The 18,389-nt window shown below is 39.9% G+C and overlaps 1 protein-coding gene across 1 annotated transcript; it reads left to right on the plus strand.

Annotated features, from left to right (window-relative positions):
- The first annotated feature begins 1,493 nt into the window (after positions 1-1,493).
- Positions 1,494-17,158, plus strand: LOC112567745 (vang-like protein 2-B). The gene is given in 6 exon segments (XM_025244549.1): positions 1,494-1,733; positions 6,804-6,914; positions 12,489-12,853; positions 13,162-13,519; positions 13,522-14,154; positions 14,943-17,158. Coding segments are annotated over 4 exon segments (1,737 nt in total). The 5' UTR covers positions 1,494-1,733; positions 6,804-6,914; positions 12,489-12,535; the 3' UTR covers positions 15,371-17,158.
- The last annotated feature ends 1,231 nt before the right edge of the window (positions 17,159-18,389 follow it).

Genomic DNA, 18,389 nt, shown 5'->3' on the forward strand with positions numbered 1-18,389 from the left:
ACAAGCGATGGAGTGGAAAAGTACAGTCACCATGACTCAAACCTTGCAGCCCCCAAATGCGAGGACCTGCGTACTCCGCGCTGTATTGATTTTCCCATTCATCTTCCTCCGTCTTCGATCGATCTGTGTAATTCAGCGTGAACCTTAATGTTTTCCTGCGCACACACACACACACACGAACACACGCGCGTCGTTCGGATGTTCTTTAAACAGTTTGCTTTCTTTCTCATGCCTAATTCATGAGGTTTATGTGCTTGCTCGCATTAACCAAATCACTCGACAAGTAAACGGCAGGCTGCGTTCCTGTATCTGAAAAAAAAAAGAAAAAAAAAAGCAACAAACACAAAAGCATTTTTTAACACATCTCGATCGCTGCTAAACCACAAAGTGTATATACTTCACTCAACCCATTACATACCATGGCCGTTCCGCTTTCAAAAGCCGTTACGATATGTATTTGCATTGACTGTTATTTTGTTTAATTACAAAACGTTTGCCGAAACTAATTAGATCTCCTGCAGCTTTTATTTTTCTCTCTCTCTGTTCCCACTTCCTCACTCGCCATCGAATTCTTTTATACTGTATTCTTTGTCTTTGATATATGTGTAACTTGAAAATTGTTTACACGGTACTTGTTAATAATGATCGATCGATGCTTTTATATATATAACTATATATACCACGTATGCGTAATTTCTCGCCCCTCATTACCTTTCATGTATTCCTTTCCTTTTGTTGCCCTTTAAAACAAATGTCGTGCTGGTACCCATAAATTTTGAAAGAGAGCCGATATTTTCCATGCATCGGCTCGAGCGAATCTCGAATCAGCACGCTCCCGATTTCAAGATTTCGATCTCTTCATTTCTTCGTTTGGTACAGGGGAACAAAAGCGTTTACTCATAACAAGGTGACCAGACGTTTCGGGGGCGAAAGCGGGACACGTGCCGATGATGGTGTCGTCACCTTCAAAGAACGCCGAAAAAAGTGATTTTTAAAGACAACTGGGACATTTGATGGACTTGCTAGAAAGCCAGAAAGCGGGACATTAGGCGTCCCGCCCGATGAGCAGGCGGGACACGAGGTCAAAAGCGGGACGTCTGGTCACCTTACTCATAATTAATAATTATCAATATCTTTACAACTAACAATTCTCACGGTTAAAAGTGTTAGAGTGAAAACTTATACCGGATTATAACTACAACTAAATGATTGGACTGAGTCAAGCTGAGCATCGAGTGCCTTTCGCTACCCGTCGACATGACTCCCGCCAATTTCCAAAGCACGCTACAGGGCTATCACGTGACATGATATTTTCCACGCAGCTTGAAACTAATTGCTCATCTGCAGTTCTACGTTAAAATAAAATTCTGTTTTAAATCGAAGTTTAAGAATAATGCATGCAGATTTACTTATTTTGATGCTTTAATTCATAGTTTATACTGTGCACCTTTCCCAAAGATACTCATCTTCAGCTGTTCTTTTCACTCCTACGGTGACAAAGTGATCAAAACTAAGGCGTTAAAAAAACACCCAACTGCTAAGAAACTACATTGCTATAGCTAACTTTCTATCATGTAGAAAGTTCAAGAAAATTTTCAAGTACGTTTGCTTCCGTTTTTCTGTTTTGTAACTTGGTGAGCCGAAGCTAAGGTGAGGGAACAGCCAAGGTAATTTGAAAACATGGAGGTAGGCAGACACACACTCGTCGCGAGGAGTCAACGCTGCGATCAAAGGTAAGCAACATTCCTGTTGTGAATTACAACTCACATCGAACCATGCCGACAGACAGTTTTAAGTATGTTTTTGTTTCCTTGTAGTCTCTGTGATAGAAACTGTGATCACTAGTTTTATATCGTAGTTGATCCATTCTTTTTTGTCTTCTTAGTCACATTGCTAGCACAGCCGACAGGACTCGACACACGCTTAGTTGACTTAGCATTTCCTTATTCTTTACAAAGTTTTCTCTTCTTTTTTAATCATTATAGAGTTATTCTGAAGACTAGATCTGTTGTGTATATGTTTTCACTATGATATATCACACACAAGGGGGATAGTTTACGAGGAAAAGAAGCTGGTTGTGGAAAAAAAGACTGTCATTCGCGACGCGCTTCAGATTTTTTGGCGTTCGCTTGAGAGATAGGAGCAGTTTTTTCTAGAGAATTCATTGAAGATTTGCGTCCATAAACGAAACACCAACAGATACCGCTAGATCATTAATAAATCGCATTAAAATGCTTCTGTTTTCACATGTTCAAGGCTCATCTTATTTTTGCGCATTTCGCTTTTAGATTATCTGTTGCTTCTTATTTACCTTTTAAAACTATCTCCATGATCCACAGCAGTCGACACCAACCAGTGTGTAGTACACTACAGGATTGTCAGTAAACAGCATGCCGTTACTTTTTAACAGTAAACCTATTATTTATTGGAGAAGGACTGATTCCTCGTTCTTTCTTTTTTTTGCTAACTTCTAAAAATAATACATCAATACACTTTGACTAAGTTGGTGATCCAGTGAAGTTTCAAAGATCTCTGCATTTGAGTTAGAAAACCATATCATAAAATACATTAACATTCACCAATACACTGTTCATGGTCTCTGTGAAGATTTACACACATGTCATGTATAAATTTTCTTTGCGTTAAGTGAATGTTAATTATTAACAGCTGCAAATATTTGGCAAGATTGTGGTTCTTGTTTTTTGTACTTTGCAAATAACTGGCTTTTAAATGTTTCCCATTTGTGTAGTAGATGATGTTAAACATGGCATAAATTTTGAAAGATGGCAGCATTTATAGGTTTGTCTTTGTTGTGAAATGGGTCATTGTTTTTACACTGACAAAAAAGGGTGATCATCACAAAAGAAAGTAGAAAGTTTCTGTGATGGCAGAAACATGCAGGCAGCATGTATAAAAATACTATCCATGTGTTGCTGAATCAATGTGTGAAGAGACATCTAAAGCTGCAAATAATGTTGTCTTGTTTGCATTTTATATATATTTATACTGTTCTTTTTGAAGAATTGTGCATGTGATCTTCACCTTAAGTGTTGGTTTGGCTAGTTTTGGTGTCAGTTTATCATGCAGGTTCAGATAACCACATCTGTGTTTTGTTCTAAAAGAAACATTCATAGCCAACCATTTGCAGCTTCTGTTTCAACTTCACATAATTTGCCATTTTTGCATTTTTTTTTGGGGAAAGCTGAGTATAAAATGAAATTCATAGCCTAATTCCTTGTTACTGCTCAAGGGCTGCAAAGCCTAATTCCTTAGCACAATATAACCGTAATTTATTGGTCAAAATGATGAGGAAAAGATGTTAAACAGAAAGGAAAATGTATTCCAGATCAACCAAAAACAGTGTTTTAAAAATAATTTTTGAGTGGGGTATCATTAGAAGTAAAGTCATGCATATTTCATGTTTTTCATTAACTGTCAAACTAAGGAAATAAAACAGTTCTACCCAGTTCTGTTTGCTGCAGCAATATTTTTTAAAAAAAACCTTGAGCAAAGGAAAAGCAGATATGATTTTCTTAGGTGCCTGGCCCCTGAATCCACTTCCCCATTTTTAAACATTTCACCAACTTAAAGACAAATCAATGTAAATTTTAACAGGTGTGACCTGATTTCACAGAAATAACAAAATTGTTCTGACATATTTACTCAGAATCAATGTTACAGCATAACAGAAAAAAAGTATCATGCTAGTGCATAGATAATGAATGCAATATGAACTACAAAAATGAATAATAGTAACAGATAATGTTATTGCACACATTATTGTGTATCTTAATTGATTTTGTTTATGAGGAAGATTTGTATTGCATACTTCAGATCTTTATAATTCTGCTTGTTGTTTAGGCGCCAATTCAATCAGCTTTACTATAAGTCTGCTTTGGATGCACTGTTACATGTATGACATTATTAAGCTATTTTTACATTTGCCTCTGTTTAGGCACATTTTAGAACGAGATAGCTCCTAACATAATGAAATATGTAGGAGAGACTGTAAACATCAGTTTCCAGAGGAGGTGCGCTGTTTGTGCTTCAGCCATGCTGACAGCAACATCCACATAAGAGCGTTAAACCACTGGCTTTGAGCAATCCTCTGTGCCCTTAATTATGAAAACGTTCATACAGTCATACATTTCCTTGTATAGAAACAGAAACATGAAAATCATGTAAGAGAACACCAAATTGTGAAGACAAAATAAGTTCCAAGGGATATAATAGGAAAAGAAAATCTGGTGTCTGGAAAGTCTAAGACATTTTGAAATAAAACTAGGCATGAAGATTTCTATTTTGTCATTATTTATCATATATTAGTGAGAATTTTCCATGCATAAAAACATGATACTGATATTAAAGCAGTTTGTTGATATCAGAGATCAATGTCTTGATAAAATGAACACCTACATTAAGACATACTTTTATTGCAAATGGTTAATCAAACCCCATAACAGTTTAAACCGAGGATTGGAAAACCTTCTAATTATCAACGCTTTCACTTCATTTTATGTATGCACATGATGTATTAAAATCATAAAAGTTTCTTTAAAGTTGTCTGTAGATCCGACTACTTGTAGCCATTTTATTTAGTGCACTTCTAACTGTTAGCAGTTTTTACATGGGGCACTAGTTTACTATCCCATTATTGCAAAGTACAGCCTGAAGATGTCTTTGACTGGCCTGTCTGCCAAAATTTAACATGCCCTTTATTTTTCTAGCTTAGGTTCATTTGATTGAAATTTAATTTATCAAGTACAACAACGGTTTACAAATCAGCAGTCGGTAACATTCCAACACTGACAAAGTACAAAGATAACAAATAACATGTCTGATGTCAGAGAGCATGGTAAGATGGGCGGCTGCCTTCAAAGGAAAGGTTGTTTTTAAAGTTTTATTGTGAGCGAATTCAGTTTACACAATGAATTCGGTATGTGAACGCCATTATGTACTCATTTGTTGTCCATTCCATTATCACTACTTTTGTTGTGTATTCACTTTACAGGCCCATATGGCTTAGAATTTGAGACTGGCCGTAAAGAGAAATCTTTTCCCACCCATGCTCTAGTCTAGGAGAATGGTTACATCAAAAGTAGTCAGCTAAGCTCCAGTTAAACACCTAGCTAGCGCTTAGCGATGTAATACACCAAGCCCCAGACCACAGTGAAGCGCTGGTTTCCTTCCACCTTTCCATCCAAGGATTGCATCGTTGGACCGCTCTTTCCCAGCAAGCACAAACAAGCTTAGTTGTCCTGTACCACTCCAGTCTTATCTTTGCCACACAAGCCCACTCCAACAGTGTTCCACAGTTTCCGCACCTGTGTTCGGGTAGAGGTGGCCGGCGGCGAAGGCAGTCCTTGGACAAAGTTAGGTGATGTCATACACCTTGTGCAGGAGCTGTGGCATCACTAATATGGAGTCTAGAAAATTCCCCTTAGAAAAGGCATCATAATGTTTTTCTTTTACCAGTTATTAAAGTAAGGAGACGTGCGGTGATGATCGAGTAATGAATTTCAATGGAAATGTGACGCCTAAAACCACACAGGCATCACTTGTCCTTTATGGTAGTCGCTCAAACTTCCCCCAACCCCACCTCACCTCTATTTTGTTTCTCCTCCTATTAAAAGGAGCCGACGGTGCATGATGTGATTAAAGAAGCCCAGCAAGGCTTAGGTGATACAAGCCTTTGCACGAGCGCCAGAGGGCAGGCTTGTCGGGAATGGCCAAATCAGTGAGCTTGCAAGGAGAAAGAGCTGTGGGGATTGTATGGGTAGCGTGCCTAGTGCAGTGGAGTTCTTTCATCTTCTGTTGGTTTTCCTACTCTCCTGCTAAGGGGAAGGCAGGTATGGAGGAACTTGGCAGGGGGTTGTTTTGTATGGGTGGGTGGGTGCTGGAGGAGTGGTGGTGAGGTGCTTGAGGTTCATGACTTCACAGCAGAGTATGCGCGGTTCATTTCACTAACAGAGGAGAAGAGAGGTGGGACTTCTGAGGGAGTGATGCCTTGTTTAGTGTACATGGCAGTGGCCAGGCATGTTATGCCTCTGCCGACCTCTGTGAAGCTTATATTATTGGCATAGCTGGAAGAATTCTTGGTAAGGTTAGTTGATGGTGAAGACATAGGCAGTTTCTGTTGCTTTGAAGATTAGAGACAGACCTGGGTGCTGGCAACTGTAATTCCACTTCCACCCCCACCCCCTTGATCGACACAAAGAGAGTGTTTTTTGTGCTTGTAATGAATAAAATTAAAATAATTTACAGGACTTTATTTTACATATGTAATTTACATTTACTTGCAGCTTAGTAGCTTGAGCTGCTCAAAACACAGATGAAACATTTCCATGCTTCTCTGCAAGCACTGCTTTCTGTGGAGGTAGCTGAATGGCTAATGCAGTGTCTGCCAAGTAGATAAATTCTGGAAGTGGAAGACCTTATGTTAGCTAAAAGTTCAAAGTTTAAATGTTAGTGCTGACAGTTTCCACAAGCACCACTCAACAGTGAAATAACAAACTAGCTTTCTGCAGGCTTGCTTTCAGGGCAAGCATTTGGAAAAGCTGCACAGCAACCCTTTCATTTGCTTTTTTAATTAGGCTGTGAAAAGGCCAGTGATTTTGAATTTGCTGAAGATTTATGGAATTGTCTGATTAGGTGCAGAACATGTGCATTCATCTGCAGTGAAAATCTTGCATCCTAGAGAAACAGAACGCTTTGTTGTTTTTTTTTGTTGTTGCTATAATTGAGCAAATAGTAATACTTTTACAGTCACATATAGTATATTGCATTATTCTTTTTTGTCCCAGCTGTAATTTCTTGTGACATTCTTGTGGATTACTGTGGATGCTGACTGGAGCTGTGCATTAAATACCCGGATACTTTGCCTTGTGTACCAACTTGTGTACACCTGACAGCAGGTAAGAGGCAGTAAGATTTCCTTGCTAAAACTTTTTCCAATACACCTGCCTCTTATTGTTAGAACTTTATGCAAATGCTTAACTTTATGGGTCGTTGTTTTGCTGTCCTTTGTGCTGCTGGTGCTGTGGATAGTAGAAATGCTTTTTCCTTCTCATTTATGAAAGTCAGTAAATGTCAGAACTGGACATTTGCTCTAATGCATCATGTTTTTGCTTGAAATCAGTTATACATTTATGCTATAAGGTTGTTATATGTACATCAGATATCTGTAATTAGTAACAATGCAATTGTGAATAAACATGACCATAACACTTTCTATCCCTGTGACCATAACAACCAGATATAGTCACCAGATTTAAGTCGCTGTGCTGGAAAACTGTGGAAATATCTACCTTTAAAGGTGTACTAAAAAAACACCTGTTCCATAAGCACTACTCCTTACACCAATCAACATTGTTGTCAATAGTAGTGATTATAGTCAATGGACTAGTTCATCTGTTTGTCTTCCTATACAGATTTATGACATTCTCCATCCTTCCTGTTTGCTCTCCTGATTCATCTTTGTTGTCTTCTATGTTTGCCTTTTATTGCTTGCCTGTACAATTGTTTTTCCTTCCATCCTTTTTATGCTGTCCATCTCTTGTATTTGTCTTAAGCACCGAGAGCATACTCTGCTGTGAGCATGATTGTGTGCTGTATAAATTACACTTTTTTATTATTATTATATGCTTCATCCTAGTGTCATCACTGTACTCTTACAGTAATAATTTTGCAATGATTTTGTTTGGTACAAATCTGTAGTAATTATACTAAATAAATTGCATTCTTGCAAAGACTGATGAGGTTTATAGGTGTATAACTATTATCTCCAGTCTTGATGAAGAACCATTACCACAGATTTTGCTTCTAGCCTTTTGAAAAAGCAGGTTGCATTATTACACTGATAATTGAAATATAGTTGTGAACTTTATACAGAAAGTATAATTACGTGTATAATAAAATTGTGTACACAACATTAAATGTGTGAGTGAAAAAATCGTTTGTCGCTGATTGCTGGACAGCACTCCTTCACAATCACAAAGGAAAAAAAATCATTGTATTCACATTGTTAGTGCAATGTGTTGATTTTTTTTTGTAAACATTTTGTACTTTAGTCTGTACATCTGTGGATCTTCTCAGTTATACTTTTAGTACCCTTTGAACAATCTTGTGAGGTTTCTTCCAGAAATGAATGCAATCTCAGTGCAGTGGACCAAAGTTAACAAACAATCCATTGCTGTTTTTTTCTGTTTTTTCAAGAGGGAGAGGAAAGAATAGTGGAAACAATAGCACTAAACCACAGAGTGCAAAATCGTTCCGACTTGAAGCATTGAAATTGTGGGAAGCAGGAACAAAAATACTTGTACACACAAATGTCAGAGCGAGACGTGAGAGGTCAAGGGTCGTGTAAAGAGAGCTGGCAAAGGGGATTAGACCTAAGGTCCTCATTGATTAGAGTAGGGAACTGAGCTGCGGTACACATGGCCGCTCAGGTGTACGTCGTTCCCCGGGGCGCGTGGCTTGCCGGCAGGTGGCTTCCCCCTCTCGCCATCACACGCGCCTAGCCTCCCCATCGGCGGCGACTGAAAGGTCACAGGTGGAGGGGACTAGGGGCTGGATGTGGGGCAGCAAGTGTCTCTTGAGATGTCGCCTTGCCGTTAGGCCGTCACCGCGTGGGTTTGAGTACAGACGCACGTAGCGTCTCTTGACAGAAGAGCCGGAGACCTTTAAACAAAACTGTTGTAACATGCGTGATAAAAACCGTCTATTTGTACAGTTCAAACACACCAGTTTCAGGTGCTGTTTGGTCTTTTTTAAAAACAGTAATTGGTGACAACTTCAAGATTTTGACACGCTTTAATTTTTTTTTTGTGTGTGGAGGTAAGAGTCAACTTTATTGTCGCCGCGTAATAATTCACTGGAGGGTGCATCTGGTATGAGTTCTCTGATGATGATCAATGATGATGATTCATGCGGGAGGACGTTTAACAGACCCTTGAGATATCTTGCTGTTGGCTTTTGCGGTGTTTCGTTCTTTGAAATCGGAAAGTCGTATAAAACTCAGACTACCAGGTCGCCAGTCGAAACGCTGATAAATACAATGCGAGGCACATTCCGAAATAAGCTGTTACATTGTGTGGTGATAATAATAATAGACCATCCGTGATAGGCCTTGATATTTGTGCTTAAAACAGTAAACGATACAGACAACACAATAGCAAAGACAAAAAAAAAAAGTCACCAACAACAGCAATAACAAGCCGTCCCGAGAAGCTTTCTAGGACTGTTCACTAATAGCTTCAAACTGGAGACCAAGTAGAACTAAAGCTCACTAGCTTGGTGACACTGTAACACACAGGCGGAATATTATTTATTGTTGTTGTTGGGAGATGCTAAGAAAGGGAGGCAGCTCTTGTAGGGGAGATAATGTTATGCAGCTCATTGTAATGGTCGGGTAGTTGGGGTTCGTGTCGGTCTCTCAGTGCGGCGGCTGCAAGGGTAATCACGGGTCTCCATGTTGACGGTGGTCGTAATACTTTTTGTTTCTCGCCGGCTTGTCTGTTTGCTTTCGGAGCCGCTCGGCGCGAGGCACCCGCCTTTGTGTGAGGAACAAGCCCCGTCCAAGAAAGTGGCAGGTTGAGCGTGGAGCTGACTGGAGATCGCAGACACACTGGCCGCCATGATGGGGTGAGTGGGTGTAGTGCAAGCCTGACACTGGCGGCGACAGGACAGTCGTGACAGTGGGCAGTTTATGTTTCTCCTACCTGCCATGGCTTACAGGCATTGTCTGAGCAGACACGTACATAGATTCCCTTGACTTATCGTTTTTATCTGTTTCACTGATCAGAGTGGGACTTTGTATACAAAGCCATGCTCTCTGTTGTACATTCAACTATCACCAGTCGTGATTTGCATTGAATTTGATTATAGGGTTTACATGGTGTCCAGGTGCATTATGAGCAACAAAATCTCTCATGCAGGCAGTCGCACACACACGCATACATATCGGTGTCATCAAGAAATGACTAAAGTACTTTGTTCATTCTTCAGAGCCAGGGGGAAAGGTTGTTCTGCATGTAAATAGTGCCAATAAAAAGAGCAGACTGGCGGCCATGCTTTAGGCATTAATTCAGCTGTAGTTTATAGTGTGGTGGAACGTGAATGTTTTCTCACAAATTTCTAATGGTTTATTGTCTGGCTGGGATAAAGTCTAAGAGGTAGAAATCCACTGGGCCAAATGAGTGTTCATAGATTTTATTGTCTAGGAAAACAATTGAGCTGTGTGTGACTCAGATCATTATACCAGAGCAGTATAGCAAATTTCCTGGTGTAAATAGATTGTAGATGTCAAATGTCTGTAGTTTGTCTGGAACTGCATATGTGCACACATACAATCTATTTCATACAAAGCACCTTTTTCAACAATGCTGTTGGGTAAGTATGCAAAATGCTATTTTAACACTAGTTTATCCATAAAGATAATGACTGTAGTAGGGGAAAAAAAGAGTTGCACACATTAAAGGAGTAAGGCTGTGATAGGGTTCTTTGATTAGGCTTTTGGCTTCATGCAGATGGTTCAGTTACACAGTGTATGACATTTGTACTGTTACTAGTGTTAGCAGCAGAATCAAGTATGTATATGCCCTATCAAGTTGCATTGTTAGATTTAAGGGAAGCATGGAGTATATTTGAATGGTAGCCAAAGTAGCATTATTATCTTTAGCAGCAGTTTCAAATATCTTCCAGGAATGCATGCCCCTTCCACTGCAGATATAAGGTGTTGTGTGCTAGTGGTTATGTGATTAAGGAAGGGGTTGGTGGATATAGAAAATTACTGTGCATACTACCACGACATTTATTATATTGTGAGATTTTATGAGCATAATAGTAATAACTAACATTTACACTTCTTGAAGATGGAATGTGGCTTTAAAGACAAGATACATTAATTTCTTTGTGGTGCACCTAAATTGTAGTTTTATTGGATGTTTAAATTTCCTCAGTATCAACAGCTTTTCTGCATCAGTCTCAGTTTACAACTAGTACTACTGATTTTACCATACACTTTCCTTACTTGACATAGTTTGACTCCCTTGCTTCCAAACTTGTTTTAGAGTTTAATAAAACTCCTGCTGTGAGCAGTTCCTGTTCATCTAACCTTTGAAAGTCAGACTGCGTCTGCGACGTGTTCTGCTTCTGCTGCCTGATTATCATTTTTAAAACATGCAATGCAGTGCTGTGAATGAACAGTCATGTGAGGAATAGGTGGTAGTATTGGGAAAGTGTGTGTATATGGGGAGAGGGGCATAAGACTGTTATCTGTCCTGCAAACTTGAAGATAGTGCCATGAGAAGGAGAAGCTAACTTGGGTCTCCTGCTGGGACAAGTTAGCTCCCAGATGTCTTCTTCAGCTGCTTCACAGGCAGGGTCCAGACTACATCCGGGGGAACAAATTAGCTGACATGCAGCAGAACAGCTGTAAGCAGAGGCTGCCTTGCATGTAATGGTATACACATTCTAATGTAAAAAGCAGAAGCCAGGTAGACAATGCAGACATTATTTTATAAGAAATCATTTTTGAAGGTTTTTTTTTTTTCGTTGCCATAAGTTGTGATGATTAAAGTGCTGTCCATGAGTTATTTTTGGAAATAAACTCTCTGGTATTGCTTCAGCGTATGTTTCAAGCCAGGTGAGTTTACTGGAGGACTTGAAAATGTCGATAGAAAAGGTGGATAGCATTAATATTGGTAGTGCTGATGCCATGGCACTTGGTTACATTGTCATAACTGATTTATGCTGGTTGGTTGTGTCTTACATCATGCTGGCAATTATGGCTTCATCGGGGTGAGCCTTTTAAGCTACGTCTAGTATTCTTTTAGATCCTGTAAGTGCCTGAGTCGGGCAGTGGCATGTAATCGTACTGCCAATCTGTTGTAGAGATTGTAGCTAAAGAGATTGTAGCTAAAAGAAAACTGAGTTTGATTTCATCAGTTACCATATATTCTGTCCATATTATTCTTACGAGAGGATTTACGGCAGCTGGCAAGTTGATTCAAGATATGTATATATTGTTCATATCCTTTGACAACCAAAATATAAACCCATGTTAATGGAGCTATTTTATTTTAAAATGTAATTTAAAAACAAAATTTTTCAAAATAAAGTATTTATCATCATTATATAACAGAAAATTATACTTAACCACTAAACAACTGACCATTAAAGATGTTTGTGGTATAAATACTCACCTTGAAAATTTATACTGACATCAGAATTACCTGAATAAGTATGTTAATGCTTATATGGGTTTTTTTTTCCTTGAGTGTAAAGGATTTGTTTTCCATCTACCATACATGAACTAGCAAATCAATGCTTTGATATCACAAAAGATGGTTCAGAATACATTTTTCTGTAAAATAATAATTATGATTTATTTTTATCTGAGTATCTCAGCCTGTAGGCAAACATATTCTCGTGAGATACTGACATTATCCACTTGATGACCTATCAAGAAATCTGACTTGATGTTACAGGCTGACAGGTGTGTGCCAGCATACACCCATAGGGCCAACTAGCTGCCATGTCCATGATGGATGGAGCCGAGTCGGTGCGGTCAGTCCGCAGTGAACGTTCTGAACGCTCACACCGCAGCCACTCCAACAGCAACCACCACCATCACCACCGACCTCTTCCTCACCAGCACCCGCCAACATCTGCCTACCAGCCCAGTCAGCATCGGTCAGCACCAGCCACTCGGACTCACAGCAACCGCAGCAGCAGTCGTGACAGGGTTGACAGAGATAGGGAAAGGGACGACCGCTCAGTCACCATCAAAACCCCTGCACAGGGTGACTCGGACATAGAAAGTCGCAACATGGAGGAAAGAATAGAAGTCCAGGTATCCAGCACAATAAATATTATCAGGCAGTCAGAAAATGTATCTATTACTATGAACATTTTTTTTTTAATCATCTAGGTGAGCAGAAAAAAGATTCTTTTTTCTTTTTTTTTCCCATAAAAATAAAAAAATGCTCTTTAGAGCAAGATAAGAGAAAAGTAGAAATAATTTAGTATGTTGAAAATTTGTGTTAAAGATTTCTCAAAATACAGGCTCACTTGTATCTAAATGAATCAGTGAAGACATTTTAATGCACGGCCTATTTTGTGCTGTGACCGTTAACAGAGGCTTATATCTTTCTGTGATAGGTCATCCCACAGGATGACAACTGGGGTGACAACACAACTGCTATAACGGGCAACACAAGCGAGACTGGATTCTCTATGGAAGACATGCAGAAGTTTGCTGTGCCTAAAGACTTTTCACAAGGGTTGGGTTTCAATTGTGTGCGATTTCTCAGCACAGCTCTGGCTGTGGTACTTTCTCTGACTGCTTTTCTCTCCCCCATCGCCATGGTGATCCTGCCCAAGGTGGATATCATCAAGTGGGACCAGCAACGAAGCACTGCTGGGGAAGACTTAATGGCCTGCAAACCTGAGTGCGAGGGCCTTCTGATATCCTTTGCCTTCAAATTGCTCATCCTCATGCTTGGGACCCTCGCCCTGTTCTTCGACAGCCCAAGTCCACCATGCCACGTATTTTTGTCTTCCGAGCCGTGGTCCTCTTTCTGGTCTTCGTGCTGATTTTTGCCTTCTGGCTTTTCTACGGTGTTCGCATTCTGGGCAAGCAAGAGCAGGAGTATGTCGCCATCGTGCGCTTTGCTGACAGCTTGCTGGATGGACTTTTGTTTATTCATTACCTGGCCCTTGTCCTGCTGGAGGTGCGGCAGCTGCAGCCGCACTTTGTGATTCGTGTGGTGCGCTCGCCCGATGGTGAGACTCGCTGCTACAGCCTAGGACTACTGTCTGTACAGCGAGCAGCTGTGGCTGTTTTGGAGCACTATTATCGAGACTTCCCTGCCTACAACCCATACCTTGCCCACATCGGACGGCGTCCAGGAAAGCAGCATATGACAGGATTTAAAGTCTACGATGTTGATGGGAATGCTCCAAATCAGTCGGTCTCACAGGGTAGATCCCGTGCCATGTTTGCCGCTGCTGCAAGACACCGAGACAGCAGCCATAACGACCGTTTCTATGATGAACAAGAACACGAAAGACGTGTGCGCAAGCGTCGTGCTAGACTCCTTGTGGCAGCAGAGGAAGCCTTCACGCACATTAAACGCATGCAGGAGGAGCAAGGTATGTGATGTCATTTAGAACATGTCATAAATAGGTTTCATTTGTTTATTTATTTTGAACTCTTTGGCATTTGTGAACTGTCAATGCTTTTAGTCTCTAGTAGAGATGTAAGGGTGCCAAGATGTTGATTGTGGGTAGTAGACTAATGATTTTATTGGTTAAAGTTAAAACAAGGTAATTTTTTTTTTTTAATTAAACTCGTTTAGGAAAGTGAAGAAGTTTTTATATTCTATAAATGCTAACCAAAATGATAAGCCAAAAAGATAAAATGTAGCCTATGGCATAGTTTGTGATAGTAAATTTGAGTACCTTATCAGATAAGCAGTAGCATATGAGGAGAACTGATATCTAAATAATATGTAATGTACAGTGTGTAGAGCGTGGTGGCTTTTTGTGTAAATATTCATTGGTTCAGTGTGTATTTTATGGTGCCTTTGTGTAATGTTCACTGCTTTATTTAAAGATACAAAATATCTTTACTTGAAAGCACTGTTCTTCATATTTCTTCAAAAAATATTAGTGTATCACATTAGTGACATTGACAAACAAGACCAATGAAAATTTGTCCTGTTAATAATATATCATCTGTTGTTGTTTTTTTTTTTTTAATTTTAATTTCTGGATGGTCTTGTTTGAAAATTCCTGTCAATCTGACAACAGATAATTTGTCTCGCACATCAAACTGCTGGATCATGTGACATGAGTCCAAGCTCTCAAAGTTCATTGCTTTAAGATTGAAAAAGTATATGAGCATTTGTATGTGCAAAAGTATGTATGTATTTCTGCAGGTCCTGCCATCGCTATGGACCCTCAAGAGGCAGCCCAGGCAGTCTTCCCCTCCATGGCCAGAGCGCTACAGAAATACCTACGTGTCACCAGACAACAGCCACGCTACACCATGGATTCTGTGCTGTCACACTTGGCCACTTGCATATCACATGACCTTGCTCCACGTGCATTCGTTGCTCGCTACCTCGGTCAGGGGCCGGTCATTCTGAGTGAGCGGGAAGACAACAAAGTTGGGCGCTGGGTTCTGGTGTGTGAGCAGAATGTGGTGCGGGAACTGGAGTGTGGTATGGAGTTCCAGCTACGTTCAGGAGAAGTCTCGCTTATGTGTTTTGTGAAGAAGCTACCTCACTTCAGTCTGACAGAGGAGGTGATAGACCCAAAGACAAATAAGTTCGTCCTACGCCTGAACTCCGAGACATCAGTTTAGGTGCTGGAGGGGGAGTCTAGATTTTCCAGCACAGTATCCTGTGGTTGTGAGAAACACTCTGAAAGTATGTCATGGTATGCCCAGGAAGAAACCAGTTAGGTTGTTTTTTTTTGTTTTGTTTTTCTTTTGCCACATTTGGTCAGCTCAGCTCAACATTTAAAGTGAAGAAAAAATATTTCCAGTTGAAGCATAGAAGTAGCACAATGAGGGTGAATGTGAACTAGCTGCAGAAGACCAAGCATGTGTGGATGCGCATGCACACTACCCCCTCCCATGCCTTTTATGCTGCAATGAGGAATAGGTCATGGAGCTTCTGATTAGTGTGTGTGCGCATGGGCATGTTTGAGAGTCACATGATTTGGTTTATACATTGAGCCATCTTTCAGATACAATGTATATGGTGAATTAGTCTCCATGTACTTACTGGCCTTATTGACCATACAGTCTCCATGGCAACATGGTGCTGCTTTAGCCATGCCACCAGTGATGTATTCTGTTGGTAGCCTCTGGATGCTACCTGGGGAAGTTCACCCTGATAGCCATACTGCTTTGTGTAACAGGACAGCTGATAACCAGGCACAAAAACCATGTACTCAAAAACCATTCTTCCAACTGAGGCAAATTCTCTGTGCATGAAAGAGGACAAACACCTTTTCAAATTTAGTTCATCTGGATAAAGCAGCCGAGTTCGTCTCATGATGCTCTTTCTGAGGGATGCGTCCCTTAACAACAGATGTGTCTCCAGAGTGGAGGTGTTCAAGACTTGGTTGTGTGATTTGTATCATGGTTGTCATGTATCAGTATGAGATCGTGTTTATCATTCTCATTTATCATTTTTCGCATGTATGGATCTCTTATCAGGTGTTGTGGATTTTTAAAGTGCCGCGATCCTTTTCTATGGCCCTTCAATTTTAAAAAAAAAAAAACATACCAAGTGACAGGTGTATGTTAATAATTCTAAACTGGGGTTCTCGGAGTACTTCGGACCGCGGACCGTTTTACTAAAGTGAAAAGAACGGTGGCCCACCAAGGCCTAAAATCACTCTGTACTGTGAATTTCAAATCTAAATTGCTGCATTTGTTTCATTACAATTCAAAATACTTTTGTGACAGTAGTATAGTAACAAGTTTACATAGAACTACATACTTCGCAAAATACACATAACAATTAAAAAATAAGGAAGTGCACTGTATTACTAAGCATAATGGATGATGCGGTTAAATGATGCCATGCTTGCACTGTGACATATAGACTTAGTTTTAAGCAAGCGTTTTACGTGAAGGAGCAGTTGGGCATCGATAAAGTTAAAATTTACTAATTAGTATATCTGGTGATTTAAAAATCACTTTACTGACAAATAATGACTGTTAGCTGCAGACCACCTGACGTGCGTGCGACACACTAGTGGTCTGCGGACCACACTTTGAGAACCACTGTCCTAGCCTACAGTTTATCTCCCAAGGGGTCAGCATTAAAACACCTGCATGCATTGAGCTGGTAATGATCTAGAACTGGCTTGAATATTGCCCACTTTTTGTGGTCTATCATAAACAGTGATTGTTCTTTTTCCACATGTGACTGATGATGCAGAAGTTTGCATATTTATCTTGTATATCTTGCAGGACAGTACAGAGAAGCCATGTGCAAGGATGGGAAGGGAGGGGTTGGGACTTTTGAGGCCAGTGTATTGCGTTTCATGCAAGCCTATGATTCATACAGTCTCTTTCTGTTAAAGGTTCCGTAGTTCTGATTGTGATGGTGGCATGAATCACAGTGCAAGTTAATTTTTTAAAAAAATGTCAGTGGGAGTAATTTAAAACTTGATGTGCTGCCTCGATATTCCACTTACTGTAATTAAGTACATTGCCCTCTTCCTCATTGGCGTGCAGTTTTAATGTCGTATGGATGTAGCATCTACACTGCAACAGGGTAACATGTTACCCATGTATCAGCAACCTGTGTGTGAAAACACAATATACTCATGCCACCAATTTATGCATGCCAGACTGTTCTCAGAAAGTTGGATTCCACCCTCTCTGTGTTGATCTAAAGTTAGGAAATATTTTTAGCCGGAAATGTTATTTTTACACAGGCTTTCTTTTAAACTGTTGTTTAATGTTTCATAATTTTTAGCTGTTAATCATGTAAGGTGAACAATTGTCAAGCAGCATTTGTGTCTTGCAGGTGAAAATAAGACCATATACACCGTTTGTAAATAGGTTCATGTAGATTGAGATCTGACAGTCAGTTCTTTGATATTACAACTTGTAGTCATCAGAATGGAATGGCTATGTTTTAAGTGATTTCTAAAGATAAACAGTTTTTCTTGATTACCTGAGTTATTTGTGAGGACCACTTGGAAGACTTCATTCCACATTATGGCTCACTTCCAAGCACATAATAAATGTATCTAAGAATGAGGCTGTTAGCAGAGTGTTATTTTAATGCTAGCTATTAACATCATCAGTGAAATAGCTTGTAGAACATGATGCTTGTCAGTGCAGTGAATAGTAAGTATAAAAATGTGTTAGAAGGGGAAGTATTTTTGTAAACCTTATATCTTCATGATCTAGCACCAAGAGTTATAGCAACTATTAGTGGAGCTGTCAAGGTCATCAGCTTTCACAGAGAGGGAAGGGAATGGTTGCACATAGTACTACTGCTTCCAATCACCATATAAACATTTGTCTTCACAGGTTCCTTGTGAAACTTTGCTTCATTTTCTGTCAGCTGGAGGGTGGGGGGAATGTGGTGTTTCCAGGTTTGTGTTGATTCCAAAGAGACTGAACAGATTTTTGGCTCAAAATACCAGGCAAGCCTCTTTGATGCATGATTGTTGAAAAAAGGCCTGTATGGGAGACATATTTCATTGTCTGGGATTTACCACTTGCAATCCCTGCAGCCTTTTTTTTTTTTTGGATTGGGTGAGAATGAGATTATCCATGGACGGAATGTTTGAGAAACTGTTGGTGAAAGTAATATGAAGATCTGATCACTGAAGCCATTCAAAAGGGCTGT

The sequence above is a fragment of the Pomacea canaliculata genome, linkage group LG7, assembly GCF_003073045.1.
Source record: "Pomacea canaliculata isolate SZHN2017 linkage group LG7, ASM307304v1, whole genome shotgun sequence".
Taxonomy (NCBI): Eukaryota; Metazoa; Mollusca; class Gastropoda; order Architaenioglossa; family Ampullariidae; genus Pomacea; species Pomacea canaliculata.